This window comes from Astyanax mexicanus, chromosome 10, assembly GCF_023375975.1.
Source record: "Astyanax mexicanus isolate ESR-SI-001 chromosome 10, AstMex3_surface, whole genome shotgun sequence".
Lineage (NCBI taxonomy): Eukaryota > Metazoa > Chordata > Actinopteri > Characiformes > Acestrorhamphidae > Astyanax > Astyanax mexicanus.
Window position 1 is genome coordinate 5,377,380 of NC_064417.1, and position 21,985 is coordinate 5,399,364.

The following is a 21,985-nucleotide window of genomic DNA, read 5'->3' on the forward strand; positions in this document are numbered from 1 at the left end:
AGCTCACAGACGCAGCCTTGTGCTGATCCACATCACCCTTTAGAGTGATGTGGGGAAAGATCGCTCTTTTTTAGGGCTTTGGCAGCTGGTGGCAAGCTGCATGAACGGGATTCGAACCAGCGATCTTCCAATCATATCAGCAGCACTTTAAACTGCTAGAACACCATTTTTCTAGATGCACGTTTTATTACATACAGTCCATAATTAGAAGACATATTGGTAACACTTTACTTGGATGGTCCATTTTATGGCCTTGTTGATGCTCAACTTACATTTAACTAACACTGATTTGAATGTCCATTAAATTTAACTTAACCCTATGTTGAATGTAAATGATTCAAAATAGAACATAACCCTACACCTAACCCTAACCTTAACCCTTAATCAACCCTAAAATCGAACCCTACACCTAACCCTAACCTTAACCCTTAATCAACCATAAAATCTAACCCTACACCTAACCCTAACCTTAACCCTTAATCAACCATAAAATCTAACCCTACACCTAATCCTAACCTTAACCCTTAATCAACCCTAAAATCTAACCCTACACCTAACCCTAACCCTAACCTTTACCTAAACTTAAAATCTAACTCTTAACCCAATCCTAAAATATTAAGATAAGCGTTTGGGTTAGAGTTGAATGTAGGGTTATATTCAATAGAGAATCATTTACTTTCACCTTTTAGTTCATTTGCATTTAATAGACATGTAGTTGAATGTCAGTTGAGCATCAAAGAGGCCATCAAATGGACCATCCAAGTAAAGTGTTACCGACATATTTAAGTGTTTTTTATAAAATGCAAGTAATGAAACTTTACTGTAATTTAAAAATGTATATAAATATATGTATATAAATATAATAAATACACAAATATATGTATTTATACAGTACTAATCAAAAGTTTGGACACAGCTCTTCTAATTCAGTCTGTTTTTTTTTCTTTTTATGATTTTTTTTTGTTTGTTTTAAGTGCAGGGGACATGCCTTCCAACCCCCCAATTTACGTCCATGTCTACAGACATTGTGTACAGTATGTACAACTGTAATTAAAGAGACAATTTAGTGAATAGATGATGAAGCAAATTTGAAAAAAAAATCTCTTCTTTAAAATGTTTCAAATCCAGACGCCTGATGGGCAGCAATATGCGCAAACCTAAGCTATGCTTTAACAAGTGTGTGTGTATGTGTGTGTGTGTGTATATATGTGTGTTCTTCTCAGCCCTGCTCCAGACGCAGACTAAAGGCATGCTTCACAGCCGTGGAGATGTGAGAGCACGCTGAAAGATGTTGTCAGATGTTGGCGCTTAGCGCTGGCGTTTCTCTGCCTCAGCAGACTGTTGGGAGACTTGCGTTGGGCGAGTCTGGGGTGGAGGGGTGTATAAGCATGAGGTAGGGAGGGGGGTCTTCTGCAATTTCCCCAGAATTGAAGAAGGAAGAGAGATGAAAGTGAAGGATGGTGATGCGGACAGGCAGGCAGGCAGGCGGGCGGAGGAGCGAGCGAGCGAGAGAGCTCACCCCGTAACACGTCTCTCTCTAAATGAAGCCCTCAGAAAGAGTGGGGTGCAGCAGCAGAAGATGGGTGGGGGAGCGGTGCGTGAGTATGTGAGGGAGAGGGTGGGGGTGGTGGAGATGTCAGGGATTTGTTTGGGAAATAGAGGAGAAAGATTGTGTCAGTGGAGATGATTTGTAGATGATTGTGTGACGCTGGGAGAAATGGAGATACCCATCATCACCGTACTCAATCAGAACCGACGCAGTGCTCAGGAGTATCACCTTACTGAAACAATAACAAGTGATTCCGGCACGCCTCGCTATCCACCTTCACACAAATACACACACAGAAATACACAGAAACACACACACACATTACAGTCATGCTGTTCACATTCTAGCAGTTGGTGGATCGATTTCCAGTTCATGCAGGAAACACATTAAATTCCAAATAAACCTAAAAAAAGAAACAACAGCATCTGTAAATACAGCTAGTCTGCTCCACAAGATCAAAATACCGCTAGAAATGTTGTTGATGATAATGGCTCACAGCCAATGAAAACCCAAAAATCAGTGTCTTAGAAAATTGTATTATTATATATTATATAAGACCAATTGTTATATTTGGCAGTGTGGGCAGTGTGCCAAGTCCTGCTGGAAAATGAAATCCTCATCTCCATAAAAGTTGTCAGTAGCAGAGGGAAGCCTGAAGTGCCGTAAGATTTTGTGGGAAAACTAAACTGCACTGACTTTAGACTTGATAATAAAACACAGTGGATCAACACCAGCAGATATCAGACATGACTCTCCAAACCATCACTGATTGTAGAAACTTCACACTAGACCTCAAGCAGTTTGGACTGTGTGTCTCTCCACTCTTCCTCCAGACTCTGCTCCCTTGATTTACGAAATAAAATGTAAAATTTACTGATGATCAGTGATGGTTTGGAGAGTCATGTTAGCAAAAAAAAAATAATAGTGCATTATCTCTCTATTATCTAATTCTAACAGTCAACCATGGTGGTGGTAGTGTCATGGTGAGGTGATGGTTCGTTTCAAGGTCTGAGCTACTTATTATTAGTGTCAGAACAATGATCTGATAACCTAAAGCTCAAGTGCAACTTGGCCATGTACAAAGACAATGACTCAAAGCACAAAATCCAATAAAAGTTTTTTTTGATTGGCCTTAAAATAATCAAAATGAAGTTTTTTTTGAGAAGCCAATTCACTGTCCTGACTTGAACCCAACTGAGATGCTGTTGAAGGACCTTAAACAGGCAGTTTAGGCTTTAAAATCTTTCCACAGTGCTGTAGATGAATTACAGCAATTGTGCAACAAAGAGTGACTCAGAATTCTTTCAGAGCAGTGCGGAGGATTGTTGTTGTTGCTGATAAAGGAAACACAAGCAGTTTCAAATTAAGTTAAGCAATACTGTTTTTTTTTGTTTATTAAGAGTTTGAAGATATATTACTTATACAGGGGTTGGACAATGAAACTGAAACACCTGGTTATAGACCACAGTAATTTATTGTGGTGACGGACAGTTCTGGTGGAAACAGGAGAGTTGAGGTGCACATTGAATTCTGCCGTGATTTGATCAGCCGTGGTTTTATGTTTTTTTGGATACAACCCTGGTTAGCACCCGAACATCCTCTTCAGACAGCTTCCTCTTACAGCGTCCACAGTTAATCCTGTTGGATGTGGTTGGTCCTTCTTGGTGGTATGCTGACATTACCCTGGATACCGTGGCTCTTGATGCATCACAAAGACTTGCTGTCTTGGTCACAGATGCTCCAGCAAGACGTGCACCAACAATTTGTCCTCTTTTGAACTCTGGTATGTCACTCATAATGTTGTGTGCGTTGCAATATTCTGAGCGAAACTGTGCTCTTACCCTGCTAATTGAACCTTCAGCCTTCACACTCTGCTCTTACTGGTGCAATGTGCAGTTAATGAAGATTGGCCACCAGGCTGCTCCAATTTAGCCATGAAACCTCCCACAATAAAATGACAGGTGTTTCAGTTTCATTGTCCAACCCCTGTATATTATTGTATATATATGGACACATGGTCACCAGGTGCAGATTCGCAGTAAGACGTTCAAGTTCTGTCAAACTGAAGATAATTCCTCATAGCTGCAATAACCACTTTTCATATCTGTGTTTGGCCTCCTAACCTCCGCATCTAGAAAGTGTCGTACGCAATTAAGCTCTCGCAACCTCGTGTTTGGTGTTACTACAGGAAGCCTGGAGGGATAAATGAATTACCTGTCAGAGAGATTATTGGCTCCACTAACACAATGACCAGACTGCTTCTGGACCTAGGCTAGTTCTGGCTCTGGCTCTTCTGTATTACTAACTGCATGAATAAGCTTCAGTGCAGGGGGACTGGATCTTCTGAGCACACCCCCGAGAGAGAGAGCCGGTCACGGCCGGCGCTGTCTCTCTCTCTGGGTCAGGCAGCTGTAAAGAGATCTTAAGCTTTGTGTTAATATTATCGGAGTAAAGTCCACCACGGATGTTTGAGATTCTCCCATAATCCCAGGGCTTTACTGAAGCCCAACATCTAAGCACCTTCGGACAATGCACACACACACAAACCCAGACACACACACACATTCACACAGACTGGCTTTTTTTTTGTATACAATGCAATTTTATAAAAGCCATTAAAAAACTTTCTTTACCAATCACGCATAACATTAGGACCACCTCCTCTTTGTTCCACGCCCATTATTTTCAGCTCCACTGATCATATTAAAGCACTTTCTCGTGCTTTAATTTCCAGACTGTAGTTCTGTATCTGTTTCTCTGCATACTTTACTATTATCCTTCCTTCACCCTGTTCTCCAGTGCTCAGGACCCCACAGTGTCAGTGATGTGGCTGTGGTGTTAGTATTGTGTGTGTTGGGTTGGTACGAGTGGATCAGACACAGCAGTGCTGCTGGAGTTTTTAAACATTGTGTTTGTACAGAACTACAGAACTCCCGGCCGCTGCGCTCCTCCAATGAACGTCGCCTCGCTTTGCCAAACACTCACACAAAGCAATCCAGACTGTTCTCATACAGAGTTCCCCAATGGTGGAACAAACTACCTTCCACTACCAGATCAGGAGAATCTCTCGCTATCTTTAATAAACTCCTGAAGACTGAGCTCTTCAAAGAGCACTTACTCTCCTAACACCTCTAACTAACTACCTTCTACTACCAGATCAGGAGAATCTCTCACTATCTTTAATAAACTCCTGAAGACTGAGCTCTTCAAAGAGCACTTACTCTCCTAACACCTCTAACTAACTACCTTCTACTACCAGATCAGGAGAATCTCTCGCTATTTTTAAGAGACTCCTGAAGACAGAGCTCTTCAAAGAGCACTTGCTCTCCTAACACCTCTAACACACTAACTACTTCTAACCTCATTTCCTTCTTCCCCTCCTTCACTTCTCTATCCCTTTATTTCCATTTGACCTCCTTTAAGCCCTATCTAAAAATGGTTTATCTTAATTCCTATTACTTTGTACTTGACTATTGTAAGTCGCTTTGGACAAAAGCGTCTGCCTAATGTAATGTAATGTAATGTAATGTAAAAAGTGATCCCGTGTCTTTACAAATAAATATCATTACTGTCAGAAAACAGAAAAAAATATTTTTTTCTTTTCAAACTCTTACAGGAGTCAAGAGTCCTGTTGCCATGGTTTGGGGTCCAATTTCGTTAGATCTTCTTTGGTACAATAGCCCTAATTTCTTTTTTTTTAAATGCACACTTTGGTGGGCTATTCCAATAGGGCAATGCTCATCCACATACTGTCTTAAGAGCATGCATTGAAGACAAAGATGCTATGCCATGACCAGCCGCATCACCAGACCAATCCCAGACTGAAAATGGATGGTATGCTTCTGGACAAGAGATAAACTCTACCCCGCTACTGCAAAATCAACAGAAACTGCCCAAGAATATTCAAACTGCATGGGAAGGATTATAGCAGGACTCCATGAGGAACCTCTACATTTCCCCATGCTGAACTGTCTGAACTGGTATTTGACATGCATTACACATTACTTCAGTATGTGTACCTCAATAAATACTGTCTAAAATGTGTCTAATATATAATATTAATCTAAAATGTATATTATTTTTTATGGTAACCTTTATCTTGCAATCAGACACTTCCTGCTGGATGTAACTTGTTTGTTAATAACGAATGCATATAATAAGCATTAATGAAAGCAATTAATTTGAAATCGGTAACACATTACTATTTTAAAAAATGTATTATGCCAGCAAGTTTGACCCCAAATTCCACTATAATATAAATATAATTGCAATTTACATTTCTTTTATTCTCTCTTTTATGCAAATTTAAATATCCACTATGAACATTTTGTGTTTTAAGAAGAAAAAGTGCAATAAATCACAGTTAATCACAGAATATTGTTGTGATTAATTGGATTAAATGTTTTAACTGATTGACAGCACTAATATATAAACTACGTGTTGCTTAGAACAGCCCAGATTTGGTTGCTGATCTTCTCTTTAAACTCGAAACTCAGTGTGGATTTTCTTTAAATAAATGACTGACTAGATAAACTAGGTGTTGGATGGAAACTGGAAATGCTGGCATTGCTCCAGGAAAATGCTAGAAAATGTTAGGACAACACAAACTCACACACACACACAAACACACACACAGCCCTGTTTTTTTCTGTTTTTTCCATTAAGTCAGGACATTTCTGCACTTAATATGTATGAAAATAAACACACACACACACACAGACCAGCATACACAAACCAGCATGGAGTTACTACTGACTGAATTCGTAGGTAAATTCATGTGAGGCAAACAAATCTGCGGTAGACCTGCAAATACAAGCTTTCAAAAATAAACATTCAGGCTGTGCTGGATGATGAATAACCCACTGCTGCAGCGCTCAGAAAACTCTGCTGTTTTAAAGGGATACAAACATACAGACTTTAGCCTGGACGTGATGACCATTACTGTCAGTCTAACACTGGATATGCTGCACAAAGTGGATGGAAAAAGAATGAAATCTCGAACTGATTGCGTTATATAAGTTATAATATATTATACCACAGTTTGTTCCAACCCTGCAATGTGATTGGCTGAGAAGTGTTCTATGAGTGCCGTTAACAGCCAGTAATGCACTGTACAGTAAAGCGCTTACAAACCAAACAGCACAGCTACACACAGAGCAGCAATGGAACTATTTTAAGTCAGAGAGTTTTTATAACCAAACAGATCCTATTTTCTTGTCCTCTTTAACTCAAAACTTTTAATAAACATTGATAATGGAACTGTGGTATAATCGCAATAATACACTCGAGGTTCGTGCGATCACGTGTAATATTTGCCTACAACCGCAACTCATTATTGCTTATGCTTAAGTATACTATAATAGAGTTAAGTGTAAATTTTGCATTTTTGATCAAGTTTGCATAGAAAGATTTATAGATAACCGTTGCAGAACTATAGTGCAGTAAACCAATAGTGCAGTATTCAATATCTAAAGACTGATAAAGTCTACACAACTAAAAATAAAGGTGCTTCAAATTTATTTATATAGCTTATTTATACAGTACCAGTCAAAAATCTGGACATGCCTTAAATGCTTTTTTTACATTTATTTTATTTATTTTTTTATTTATTATTTTATTAATTATTACATTTTCTGTTTTATAGATACTAAAGTCATCAAATACTAAAGTCATCCAAACTATGAAGAAACAACATATGTTATTATTTAATTAGTGAACAGCTGTGCTGAACTTGTCAAGTGTTTGAGTTGTTTGATCAGTTGTAAAGTTGTGAAGAGGTAGAGTTGGTATACAGTGAATAGCCCTATTTAACTGAGGTTCTAATCCATATTATGGTAAGAACTTCTATAAATAAGTAAAGAAATTAATTCGTTTAAGAAATGAAAGTCAATTAAAAAAACATCAAGAACTTTGAAAGTCTGTGATGTTGTTTTAGCTTTAGTATAGTTTGAAAAAATGGACAAAAGTATATATATATATATATATATATATATATATATATATATATATATATATATATATATATATATATATATATATATACTTTCCTCCTATATATAGTTGTAGTTGAAGACCGATGTTTTTTGAGAGATATTGCAGAAGACCCATTTTCGCTCAAAGAACGCTTTGCAGCACCTGGATTTTAAAGAGTGTGAAACCACAGCAGAGACAGCTTGGCTCTAGAACAAAAAGAATCGCCTATGGAAAAACTGGTGGAAGTATAAAGCATCTTCACAAATAGGTGCTAAGGCCCTCACGCTGGACTGCGTCTGTTCTTTCTCCTCTTTGGTAAAGTTGCGTCTGTTGGAATCGTAGCCAGGGGACGCATTAGCCTTGTTGTTTCGTTCTCGCTCGTCTCCGCGCCGTCTCCAAAGCCGAGCTGACAGGCACCTCGAAAAGTACCAGCCGTGCTGAAACCAGACAATTGTTCTGCCATGAAGTGCTGGAACACGTTTTTCAAACAGTTCAAACCAGCGCTGCGGGCTGCGGTGCCCGGTCCAGCCCGGCCCGGCCCGTCTCCACAATGGGTCGAGCCGCAGCGCGGCCCGAACATCCCGCAGGAATCCGGTGGCGGCCGTCCAAAGGTCCGGTCAGATTAAGAGTGTGGGTAAAAGGCATTAGAGGATATTTCTCCTGCCATCACTCTGTTCAAAGCTCTTGTAATTCCGAAGGTCTTGCTGCTGGGGGCAACGAAGTGAACAAAACTTTAATTCTTAAAAAAAAAAAAACAGTCAAATGAGCGCTGAACTTTAATCTACACAAATTTCTCTCCTGAAAAGCATTTATTTGGGTGATTAACACTCTTACATTTATTTACAGTAAGCTTAGATTTTCACAATTTTGACTGAAATGGCCAAAAATAGAGGCTTACAGTGCAGCAACAAACAGAGCAGCAATGGAACTATTTTAACTGGCGGAGTGTTTATAACCAAACCTTCTTTAACTCAAAATCTTTCAATAAACAGTGATAATGAAACTGTGGTATAATCACAATTATACAACAGTTAGTTCCCACCTCACAATCTGATTGGTTAAGAAGTGTTCAAGCCGTGATGATATTTGTAATAACAGAACAGCCTTCTCACACTAAAACTGTATTACTACGCTGACGAGTTGCAGAGTAACGGCGTATATATACACACAGGACAGTTATGAATCAATGCCTCCACCAGCAGCAGCAGCAGCAACAGCATTAGCTTAGCACAGGCTAGCGCTTAGCTGCGGCACACTCGCCCGTACCCTGCAGCAGTGGCTAGCCTTTTGTGAAAAAAAGGGAAAGAAAATCCATCAGACATCTAGGAAGCAGTCTGACAGCCAGAACGGAAACCAGCCAGGCTAGGCTAAGCTGAGCTAATGCTGAGCTAAAGCAAGCTACGCTAACCATACCACAGTCCAGCCGGCTAGCTAAAACCAACACCACCCAGCAAAACAAGCAAAAATGCTAAAAAAAACAAGCAGCTTTCACCTGAAGATGACTCCTCTGAGCAGGAGAGGAGAATATTAGTGTTATTTCACGCTTCTAACGTTACCATCTTCAGTTATTCTAAAATTTTAGATTTCAAGTTAACTTTCGTGGTGTTAGCCTGTATAAACCATACACCGTTTTCTAGGTAAGTTACAGTTCTGTTACAGTTGTTGTCTATATTAAAGCATATTCAGTACCACTTTAAAATAAGACTACCTTTATAAAGCGTTTATAAATGGTTTACAGTTAGTTTATTAATGGTTACGAATGAGGTTGTAAATTCCTTAAAAATCATTATATATTAAATCAGTTATAACACATACGTAGAAAGGGCAACAATGACCTGCTGTTTGTCAAATATTGAACCCACAGCCATCTATATTGTTGCCCTTTCTATGTATGTGTTACAACTGATTATTAATGATTTTTAAGGCATTTACAACCTTATTAGTAACCATTATAAGACATCAATAAACTAAGAATGAATATGTGGTACCACTTTAAAATAAGACTACCTTTGTAAATGTTTTATAAATGGGTTACAAACTCTCTTTCGTGTTCTATAGCTTAATAATACACTCAAGTTTCGTGCTATAACGTGTCATATTGGCACTGTTGTGCTGCGGTCTTTCATGTATTTGTTGCTTTAGTGTAGTAAAATAGAGTAGAGAATAAATTATGCTATTAAATATATATTTAATATATCAGTACATTTGCAAAACAGAGAGTAGTAAAACGATGGTGCAGTCTACAATTTTAAAAAATACATTTATTTAAATTGCTCTTTTATACAGTACCAGTGAAAAATCTGGACAGAAGAAGAAAGAGGCGGAGGGGGCGAGGGGGGCGAGGGGGTTGAGGGCCGGCCCGCCACAGCCCGATCCCCCCCAGGAGCTTATTTACTCCATCTAGCCTCTCCGCTGGATCAGCCTGACCCGTCTTAACCAGAGGAGAAATGTCTTATAATGGGAGATGGATGGGGCAAGAGTACAGGGCTGAATGCAGAAGTTGTACACGAGGGGCTGGGTGGAGGTGGAGGTGGGGTTGGTGGTGGGGGGCTGGTGGGGTCTTGCAGGATTGTGCAGCTTTGCTTATTACGCACAACAAGGCAGCAGGGAGCATTCCACACGGACGAATCCGACACCCCGCATTGATCTTTATGAACAGAATGTAGGTTATTTCAATTTTACTGCAGAGAACAGCGAATCGCGTCTTCCTTTACAGCAGAGGGGGATTTTTTTTATTTATTTCCAGCCTCCCCGAAAAAGCTTATCTCCGTCTAGCACCGCCGTGTTTACAGCGCAGATCCAAATTTCTGTCATTAATACTTTCAAAAGCATGCAAATGAGATGCGAGTCTGCTCTGAGACACACACACACACACACACACACACAAAAAAGATATATATATATATATATATATATATATATATATAAATAAATAAAAAATACACAGCGAGAGAAAACAGCTCTAATTAACGGAGCTACACCTGATCGATGCATCAAATGCTTTCTTCGAAGAGTAGAAAGAAAATCTGTAGGAAAAGAGACGTACATTATCTTTATAACATAAAAAAAATAGATAAAAAAAGCATTGCGTCATGTTCATCCGAGTGTCCCTGAAAAAGATCACAGACACACAGACAGAGAGAAGCAGCATGGGTTTGTTTATTGGAAGAGCTTTTTCAGGTGAGCTACCAGACGAATGTTCAGTGAAGAAGAAGGAGCAAAGCAGTGAGAAACTTCAACAAACTTCAGGATAATAAGTTATTAAAGCAGCAGTCCTTACAACTGTTTTATATTTTAGATTCTTCAAAGTAGCACTTCTTGCTTAGATCTGCATTTTCTCAGTCAATTTTTATGAGGTAGAGTCACCTGAAATGACATTCAGTTAACAGCTGTGCTGAACCCCTTAATGTGTTTGAGAGCATCAGTTGTAAAGTTGTGTAGAGGTAGAGTTGAAATACAGTGAATAGTGAATATTTGAGTAATGTTCTAATCCATATTATGAGAAGCAAGAACTACTCAACTAAGTAAAGAAAAAGAAATACTTAAAAAAAATAAAGGTCAGTCAATAAGAATAATTTCAAGAACTTTCGAAGCATCCTCAAGTGTAGTCACCGCAAAGACCATCAAAAACGCTATGATGAAACTGGCTCTCATCAGGACCGTCCCAGGAAAGGAAGAACAAGAGTTCCCTCTGTTTTACAGGATAAGTTCATCAGAGTTACCAGCTATAGAAACAGCTAACAGCTCCCCAGAGTTTTTTTTTTTTTTTTTTTGGTTTTTGGTTTGTTATTGAGTATATTGAGTAGCTCAGAAATCACAGTATCATGATATAATTGTTATTTTATCGGGCAATGTATCATGATCATATCATATTGTGAGATGCCCTGTGATTGCCACCTCGATTTGCGAGTGGGGAGAAGTCAAAAAGGAATGGCATCAATGTGTTTCTGAGACCATTTTTTTACTGTCCAGTGACAAACAAGTATCTGCAAAATGGTGATTTTACAGAAGAAGGCAAAAATGTTTTAAAATTTAAATGAAAGCTAATGTAAAAGAAGAGTTTTCTACATCATTTTAAAGTATTATTTTTTTGTCTATTCATCCAGAGTTACTTAAACATAATACAGAGCAGCTACAGGGTTCAAATGATGGGGAAACTAAAAAAAAAGACAAAAATCTTTTTTTTTTTTTATTGGACAGCACCAATATTTTAAAAACAGTGAAAAAAGAGTGGTTTAATAGGTTTCTCTAGGTTTTTTTCTGGCCATGGCTGATTTCCCTCTGTCAACTGAGCAACCATAGTGCTGCTGATGGCGCTGAATCAAGAGCTACTGCAAACATGGTGCACATTCACACATAATTTCACCACAAAAACACACAATTAGAATTAGAACTGAAGAAAGCTGGTACTCTAAATAAAGAGCACAACATATTCCTTTTTCTAAAACCACCAAAATCATCCAACCTGAAAGTAAATTCCACCACAATGCCACAAGGTTTTAACAGTACTTTTGCACATGCTCAGTGCATTTATCACATTTCCACCACATGTATCTCAAAACCCCCTAAACCTACACACTGCCACTTTAAGCTCTGAATCTGGTTTCTGGTTTTATAACCATAAAAAGCCTGAAGCAGAATCACACCGAAAATACAGCTGTAAATTATTCCATCATATATCTCAGTTCTCCAAGCTCGATTTGGCACAAGCAGCACAACCTTCAGCTGTACACAGTGATGGATATCTGCCTTTAAAATTCCAGCAGCGCAGCTCACGCGCATGTAAATAGAGTGTTCTCATACTGTTACTGGAATGGAGACCTCGCTGGAGTGGTGCCCATCCGCACGGTGCCGCTGGACTTCCTTATCAGCCCAGGCTTTCTGCACCAGGCGTTTACTACCCATCCCAGCTATTTACCTCACACTGCTTCCACGATGGACTGTGGAACACACGCCGTACTCCAGAAGAGACAGTAATGAGAATAATAATGGGGCTCAGAACAAACTTTTCCAAAACAAAAACCAGAGCATTAGAAGTGAAGAGTTATTATTCTCATTTTGTTAAACTTTTCTAAACAGTGTCTCAGCATGATTCAGTTTTAAAACACATCTAACACTGTTTTATACAGCTCTGGAAAAAAAAAATAAGAGAGCACTTCAGTTTCTGAATCAGTTTCTCTGATTTTGCTATTTGTAGGTTTATGTTTGAGTAAAATAAACATTGTATTGTATGTTGAGAAATGGCTGAAATAGCAAAAAAAAAACTTTCAGACCTCAAATAATGCAAAAAAAAAAAACAAGTCAATATTCATAAAGTTTTAAGAGTTCAGAAATCAATATATGGTGGAATAACCCTGGTGGTTTTTAATCACAGTTTTCATGCTTCTTGGCATCATGTTCTCCTCCACCAGTCTTACACACTGCTTTTGGATAACTTAATGCCTTTACTCCTGGTGCAAAAATTCAAGCAGTTCAGCTTAGTTTGATGGCTTGTGATCATCCATCTTCCTCTTGATTATATATTTTAGAACTTTTCAATTTGATAAAATCAAAGAAACTAAATAGTTTTAAGTGGTCTCTCATTTTTTTCCAGAGCTGTATATTCATTTCTTTTCATTTTTAGTTTCTGAGCATAAGGGCAACTAGAGCTGCTTCAGATAAATCTATTGTGATATTAACAAATACATAAACTTTCACTTCACCAGAGTTCACCAAAATCACCTAAATCATATTAATGATACACTCCATGTATCCAAGAGTGGAATAATATATATATATATATATATATATATTTGGCAGTTATAATTTGCCTTGCTAAAATGTCATAAAATGCTAAATGATATAGCATATATATATATATATATATATTTCTACTTGCAAACTTAGTAAAGTGATGTAAAGTGATGTTGAATTAGGTGAGTTAGTTTAAAATGTATATTTTTCTATATGTGGTACTTATTTCACTAAGCATGTCATTATAATCATACAATATATATATATAGACATGAACATTATAATTTCTGCTTATTTGTTTACATTTCCGATCATTATTATTATTATTTTTATTTTTTACTCAGCAAGAATATTTAATTAATTTAAATGAGCAACATGTCGTCTTAAAATCAGCGTGTTTTTGTTTGTTTATTTATTTAAAGGACATGATTATAAAATACATATTTTTTTGTATATACATATAACTTGACTTAATTGTAATCTCATTACTATACTATATAGTAATTTCAGTAACTATATAAAAAATATACATTTCTGTATGCCTTTGTAACTGCTGGTGATAACTTCTACAGCAAGACTTCTATAGGTTACAATATAAAAATCCGGACTCACGCTTTTGATTTGCGCGCCTACATGAACACAAATCTCACGCACGTCAAGGTCAGTTTCCTTTAGCGATCAGCAGTCATGTCATCTCCCTCCTAAAGCCACGGAAATATTTTATAACGCCGTCGCGAGCTTCTCTCTGACTGCCAAGCAGGCCTCAGTGGAGGCAGCCACAGGTAATAAGTTCAAGGTTAAAATTCACCTAAGCAATCAAATCCCTTGTCACTGCAGAAGTCATTTGCATGCGGTTCTCATCACGCAAATGGAAAAATAAATAAATAAATAAATAAATGGGAGTGAGGGTGGTCATAAAAGTGCACGCCTCTGATAGCTCCCCTGTCTTCTTACTAGGATGAAGATCCAGACACGCAATCACTTTCACCAGCCTGAGCTGCACTCTGTGACATACAAATATATAATAAATATACTGTATATTTGCTAAAAGACTTGTATTAATAAGTGTAAATTAAATTAAAAAAATAAAATAAAGTGTTTCTAGTTATATTCAACTTGATAATCTTGCTACAGCTCAGGAAAAAATAAGAGACCACTTAGAAATGATGAGTTTCTTTAACTCTACCAAATTGAAAACCTCTGGAATTTAATCAAGAGGAAGATGGATGATCACAAGCAATCAAACCACCAAACTGAACTGCTTGAATTTTTGCACCAGAAGTAAAGGCATAAAGTTATCCAAAAGCAGTGTGCAAGACTGGTGGAGGAGAACATGATGCCAAGATGCATGAAAAAAACTGTGATTAAAAAACACCAGGGTTATTCCACCAAATATTGATTTCTGAACTCTTAAAACTTTATAAATATGAACTTGTTTCTTTGCCATTTCTCATTATTTTTGCAAAAAAAAAAATATCTAAATGACAATATTTTATGTTTGTTAGAAATGTAGTTTATAGAATAAAACAACAATGTTCATTTTAATCATATATATATATATATATATATATATATATATATATATATATATATATATATATATATATATATATATATAATTATAAATAGCAAAATCAGAGAAACTGATTTAGAAAGGGAAGTGGTCTCTTAATTTTTTCCAGATAATAATATATAAAAAAAATGTTACAGATCATGCTGAAAAAATAATGTGTTTTTCCAGTTATATTACTATCCCGTTATTTGGACCTCATTAGGGCATGTAGTAACACAAATTCAATTTGAGATTATTATTATTTTTTTTATTCCACTTTAAGGTGAATTCCATCAACGGAGGAAGAGCTTGTCGAGATAAGCCGAGCTAATCAAGAGCTGTCCAGCACTTTGTCTCAGGGTGTAATAGTGTAATATTAAATCTGCTGTCATACTAAGCATTTTGTGTCAGGCTGTAATACATTTAATATAATAACCATTATCTTGTAATGAATGCTTTGCTTGGTTGAGATGATGACAATGACACATTACAGCTACTTCAGAATGAGTGCTCGTCTAAAAATGACTGGAATAAAAAGTCTAGAATTAGAATTATCTGTGTAAGTACTGCTGCCAGTGCTGAAGTACCTGCTGATGCATACATATAGAGCTTATGGATGCACCAAATATTCAGCAGTCAAAAGTGTTGAAATTGCTGAAAATGGCAAAAAAGCACAGTATTTAGCTGAAGAAAATGATTTGAAAAGACTGAATAAATGGTACAGTATGTCTGCTGGGATATTACAATGTTTTTTGGTAACACTTCCTATGGTAACTTGCTCTTATGACCTACAACACTGTGGCCAGGCAGCCAACCATCATATACAATACAAAATAACTGAGCACCCAAGAACAATTAGCTCTGGTAGGCAAAAATACCCAATGATGGTGAGTTGATATGCAAATAAAGGATATCAGGGGTCAATAACAAACATATATACCTTTTGTGTAATATAGAAAAAATGTTGCCACAATGCACCACATATTGATATTGACTCCTGTTCACGATCACAAGACACTGCACTGCTCTACTCAGAAGCCAATCACCTGAATATTGATTTCACCTGTTACACTCCTGTTATACTGTACCCACTTCCTTTCACTTACTTTCTGGTGAGTATTGACGGTTCATCTCTGTACAACACATTTTCCTGCCTGTGTTAACTGTTTCGTGCTCGGCCTTATTGTTTGTATTTACAGACCTTGATTTTGCCTGCCCTCTGAAACTGCCTTGCTGTGTATGATCCTTGGACTGTATTACGATTCTTGGGTGTGCAAAACAGAGGGGTACATTAGGGGAAGATATAGGGCTTATTAGCCCTTAAAACAGAAATTTTTCAGAGGCACACGAAGGGGTTCAAACGAAGGGGTATGAGAATCACTGGTAAGATGGCAACACAAAGTGATGCTTAGCACTATTTCATAGTTTCAATGTTTTATGGGTGAATTCTCATAACAAGCATAAAAAAAAGATTGCTTGTAGTTTGTTTTAGAAGTCTTCCCGTTTGTCTTCCCATTCCACCTTAAATGGTGCAACAGATGGCAAAAGCTGCAGCATTTAAGGAGGAACGAAAAAATAAAAATAAAATAACAGCTAATTAAAGCTACAATACCCTAAAGTTCACTAGTTACCCAGCAGCAGCAGCTAGGTTACTGAACTGGGTACTGAGGGCTCCTGATGACGTATCGGTAGCTTGAAAGGTTGTCCCAATTCTCAGAGGCAGGATTTCACCCCTTCCCAATATAATTATGTTCCAAAAGGAAGGGTTACATTCAAAAATAAGGGATGGGTAAATGGAAGTAGGGCCAAAAGGGGGAAATTGGGTTGGGCCTTAGTACTTAGGCCCAATCCCATTTCACCCATTTTATTTTATTTTTTCGTTCCTTAAATGCTGCAGGTTCTGCAGTCTGTTGCACCATTTAAGGCGGAATGGAAAAAAAAAAATAAAAAGGGGTGAAATGGGATTGGGCCTAAGTACTAAGTAGCCCTTTTGACTGTCCCATTTTGACTCCCATCCTCTGAAAAACAGTCAGAAATCACACAGAGCAGCACTAAGTACTGAACTGTCAGAATTGTTCAAGTGATTGTCGTCCTTAAAAGACAAAGAGCAGTCATGCTAACCAACATCAGAAAAATAGCTGTTTGCTTTTTGATTGTTTGGATCTATTATTCATCAGAGCTGTATTCACAGCCACAAAAACAAATGGCTGTGTCAGAGGAAACCAACCAACGGCGTCGATACTGAATCCGAGCGAGCGGAAAAAGCCTCCGAGCATCAAAGCCAAAAAACATAAAACATAAAAAATAGCCGAATGATAAATGGACAAGACAGGGTGGAAAAAAATCAAACGCAACCTTGATAGAGTGTGTGACGGACGGGCGACAGCGAACAGAAAAAGAAGAAGATATGACACACTGACGAATGACATCACCGGAGCGCAGAGGAGTTGGAGGCGTGGATCGATGAAGATGATTGAGAACGATAGCAACACCTGTCGGCCCGGAACGCACATATCAAACACCTACCTAACCCAGAGCTGAGCAGAAGGTTAAATATGAAATCATCTGATAACCTAATCACACTGAGAGGCAATCTGTCCTTATCAGCCTGGGAGGTGTAAAAAAAATCTAATTTTCAAATTGTAATGGGTGATATATTCATTCATTAATTTCTTCTTGTCCAGGCGGAGGATTGCTTAATAAACATGAGAGAACGAGCCAAATGGAACCGCAGAACCGGTCCTGACGGTGCGGCTGACGCCGGCCACCGGACGGACCGGGCGCCGCAGACGAGCGTCCATCATATCTGATCAGCATCACGTGGGAAAAGCCGAAAAGACTCTTCTGTCATCGGTGTGAGATGTGTCAAGATTGGTATTGGCAGTCCACCCACGCATCGCATTGTGTTAAAAGACAAATGGGAACATGTAGGGGATGAACCTTTTCTGTGTGACCTTTAAAATTCTCTCCCTCGTCGCCGTATTAACGCCACGCTAGCTTTCACACACCGGCCCGCCGGAGCGCCCGCCGCAGACGCCCGCCACAGACGCCCGCTGACCTTCTGAATCTCATCTCCCTCAGTCAGCCCCGCCACTGCCGGCTCGCCTTTCAATCGGGAGGAAATTAACATGAAATTAAAGCTCGCCGAGAAGATTGGACCCAACCGACTAATGGGACTAATTAAGATGCAAAGCGAAAGCCCCCTCCCTCTTAACTGATCCACCTTTGACACGCTATTTCCGGGGTCCGTGAGTCTGTGAGGAACATCAAGAATCGAAGGGTTGACCAAAGTAACTTTGACAGGATAACAGCAGCAAGAATGCTAATGAGGCGGCTGATGAGATCGCAGAGGGATGGCTGCCAGAGTTTTCGTGCCAGTTTTTAAGCAAAATTTAAACAAACCTAAAGCCTTTAAACCATTTTAATTCTTTATAATTATTTTCTATTCACACATAAGAGGCCAAACAGGTATGAGGCAGATCTGAGTATCTGATACAAAATTCAAAACCGAATCAGTTCAATTATTTTTGGAGGCTCAATACACACTATTCTGTTACGTAAATAATAACTTAAACAACTTAAGAAGTACTTAAGTAACTTAAGTAAAACTTCATTTTTCCATAAATGTGTTTATTTCTGTATGCAGGTGAATCTGAAAAAATAGAACATCATTGAAAAGTTACTTTATTTCAGCAATTTAGTTCAAAATATGAAACTTATATATTATATAGATGTATTTCATAGAGAGTGATCTATTTTAAGCGTTTATATCTTTTATTGTTGATGATTATGGCTTACAGCCAATGAAAACCCAACAATCAGTGTCTCAATTGGTACTTTTAGCAGTGTGCCAAGTCCTGCTGGAAAATGAAATCCACATCTCCATGGTTTGGAGAGTCATGTCATCTGCTGGTGTTGGTCCATAAGCCATAATCATCAACAATAAAATAAATAAATGCTTAAAATGGATCATTCTGTGTGTTTAATACATCTATATAATATATGAGTTTCACAATTTGAACTGAATAACTGAAATAAAGTAACTTTTCAATTATGTTCTTTTTTTTTGATGCACCTGTATTGTGACCATGTTGTTTTATTTTATGTACCTCTAGACAAGATGCCACAAACTGGTAAATTCTGATCCTACCTTTTGGCGTATTTCTTCCTCCATCTTCACAGGAGAGCCGAGTTCAGCCACTTGACGGACCCCCTCACTGGCATATCCCCCGTATTCCCACAGCACGTAGTTCCTGGAGTGAGAGGCTCCAATCAGAGCCGACCAGTGATTGGCACGCCCTTTAGAAAAAAGCACAGTGGTTAGCATGGTGAATAGTGATGGCAGCTGAGACTGGCATGTACTCTTTTAAAGGTTTTACTTTCACAGCTGTCAGATTAACAAATCTCTTAAAGCATAATCTTTCAAAATATGGGGAAAAAAAACACCTAAAAATAATGAAATAAAATATAAATAAAAATTTTCATTTTTGTTTGGCACAAAAAGATTTAAACACTTTAAACCAATTTAAAGCAATGCTATGCAAGAATTTCACTCCACTGCTGTAAATACAAATCATGCTTTGAATGCTCCCTCATGTACAGCTGTACACATGCATTTGTGGACAAGCTGAGAAATAAAGAAGCGAGAATAGAGGTAAAAATAGAGTAATAATGCAACATGTTACACACATATGACTCGAGTTACACTTTGATACATAGTTCCATAAGGTAGCAGCACTGTTCCAGTGGGAATTGCAGAGATGCCAGTCAGTGAAGCAATTACATGATTCTGAAAATGTAGCCAGTCACTATAGTTACGTTATTGACTTATTATACAATATTTGGAAATGATCTATAAGCGTGAATGAGTCAACTGTATGTCAAGTGAAATCAGAATTTTAATTTCATTTATGTTTTTTTAATTATTATTTAAGACATAATGTATATTTAAAATATCTATTCCAACATATCAATGTGATGATAAAAAAAATCTCTTTTAAAAAACTGCATAATTATGCTCTATAACATCATAATATCAGTGACAAAAAAACAATTATAAATAGAGATGCACTGAATTTTCTGCAACAGAAATTTTTAATCCCAGATGAATAAAGTGAAGATTTGGTGAATTTAGTAAAAAAAAAAAAAACAGTTTTATATTAATAATAAAGAAAACCTGTGTAATAAATGCGCATTCAGTATTCAGTATTTAGCTTCAGCACAAATGTTCTAAGCCACACAGCTGGGTGAATCAAGGTGTGGCTGAATTTTATTTATGTTGATTATTTAAGATATTAAATATACAGCGCCCTCCACAATTATTGGCACCCCTAGTTAAAATGTGCTAAAAACCTTAAAATAAATGTATTTCTTACTGCAGAAGCATAATCTCACTCTGAAAAAAAATTAGTTTACCAAACAAATTTTGTGTTCTAATAATTAGTGCTAAAGGTATTCAAATCAATAAAAAGGACAAGTGTGCCCAAATTTATGCATAATTTAGTTAAAAGAATTATTGCACACTTTCTGTGAATCCTATAAACTTAATTTCACATCTCAAATAACACTGTGTTTGTCTGCTATATGATATATTTTACTGAAATTGCTGATTTGAACAACCAATGATTTATAAGAAAAATTATGAAAATTATCAAGGGTGACCAGACTTCTTTATACCACTGTATTCAGATATTCAATATTCAATATTCCTATATTGGAATCGATATTCTAGATACACTGGTTGGACAATGATACTGAAACACCTGGTTTTAGAGCACAATAATTGATTGTGGTGACGGACAGTTCTGGTGGAAACAGGAGAGTTGAGGTGCACATTGAATTCTGCCGTGATTTGATCTGCCGTGTTTTTATGTTTTTTGGATACAATCCGGGTTAGCACCCGAACATCCCTTTCAGACAGCTTCCTCTTACAGCGTCCACAGTTAATCCTGTTGGATGTGGTTGGTCCTTCTTGGTGGTATGCTGACATTACCCTGGATACCGTGGCTTTTGATACATCACAAAGACTTGCTGTCTTGGTCACAGATGCACCAGCAAGACGTTCACCAACAATTTGTCCTCTTTTGAACTCTGGTATGTCACCAATAATGTTGTGTGCATTGCAATATTATGCGCAGAACTGTGTTTATACCCTGCTAATTGAACCTTCACACTCTTACTGCTCTTACTGGTGCATTTAATGTGTAATTAATGAAGATTGGCCACCAGGCTGCTCCAATTTAGCCACTCCCACACTAAAATGACAGGTGTTTCAGTTTCATTGTTTAACCCCTGTACATTTACAGTAAATATCAAGCAACCGTGTTACATACATAACTGCTCTTTAGTGACAGGCCTACTGAAGCTGCTATTTAAAAGTAATCTGTTCTCAAATAGTAGAAGAAAATGCAACAGCTTCCCACAGCTTCCATTGAAGCAGCTCACGCACTGAAGCAGTTGCTCCAAATTCCATTGGGATTTAGTGGTGGCCACTGAATACTAATGTTGACTTCATTTGTTGAGAACATTAAAAGACACTGAAAAAATGGTTTGAAGTTACTAAAAGGTAATTACAGGGCTTCCCAACTACTTCCAACAGACTAACGGTCCTCCTGTGTGTTAACTTCCTCTCCCCGCAGCCCAACCAGAAAGAGGATTCTTCAGTGCCTGTTTGAGAAAGCCTGGTAGGTGTCCTCGCAGCGGCAGCTCTGCTCTCGCTGACAGGATCTCTCTACTCTCTCCTGTTTGGTAAATGATTAGGGCTCCTGCCGTTGTCCTGTCTTCAGTAAATAACTGACTGTATGCTTTCAGACACGCACGCGGGTAATGAAGCCTGTCTCCCACAGACACTCAAACTGACAGGGAGAGTCATAGGGGGAGAGAAGTCTCTTCCTGTCTCATTTACACTCACACACACACACAAACACACACACACACACACACACACCTCCTGTGTGTAACACTGTTGCGTGTTTGATGAGGCAACAAAATAATAATACAGATAATTCCGTATTTTTCTGGCTATAAGGCACATTAAGTGACAGTACTATGGCGTCACATCAATGTCAAAAGTCAGGGGCCCAAAAATACCAGGTAAAAAAAAATTTATCAGCGTGTTTTAACATTTTGATGAGAGAGCTGGTGATTCAGGGCACTATACCCAGGCTCACAGAGCCGGA

At 37.9% G+C, this 21,985-nt stretch overlaps 1 protein-coding gene across 1 annotated transcript in view; it reads right to left on the reverse strand.

The window, feature by feature from the left end:
• The window catches only part of spon1b (spondin 1b), a 115,234-nt gene that overhangs the window by 56,059 nt on the left and 37,190 nt on the right, over positions 1-21,985 (reverse strand). Inside the window, exon 6 of the mRNA XM_022683819.2 lies at positions 18,958-19,106. Coding sequence (XP_022539540.2) covers positions 18,958-19,106 — 149 coding nt within the window. The remainder of the gene's footprint in view (positions 1-18,957; positions 19,107-21,985) is intronic.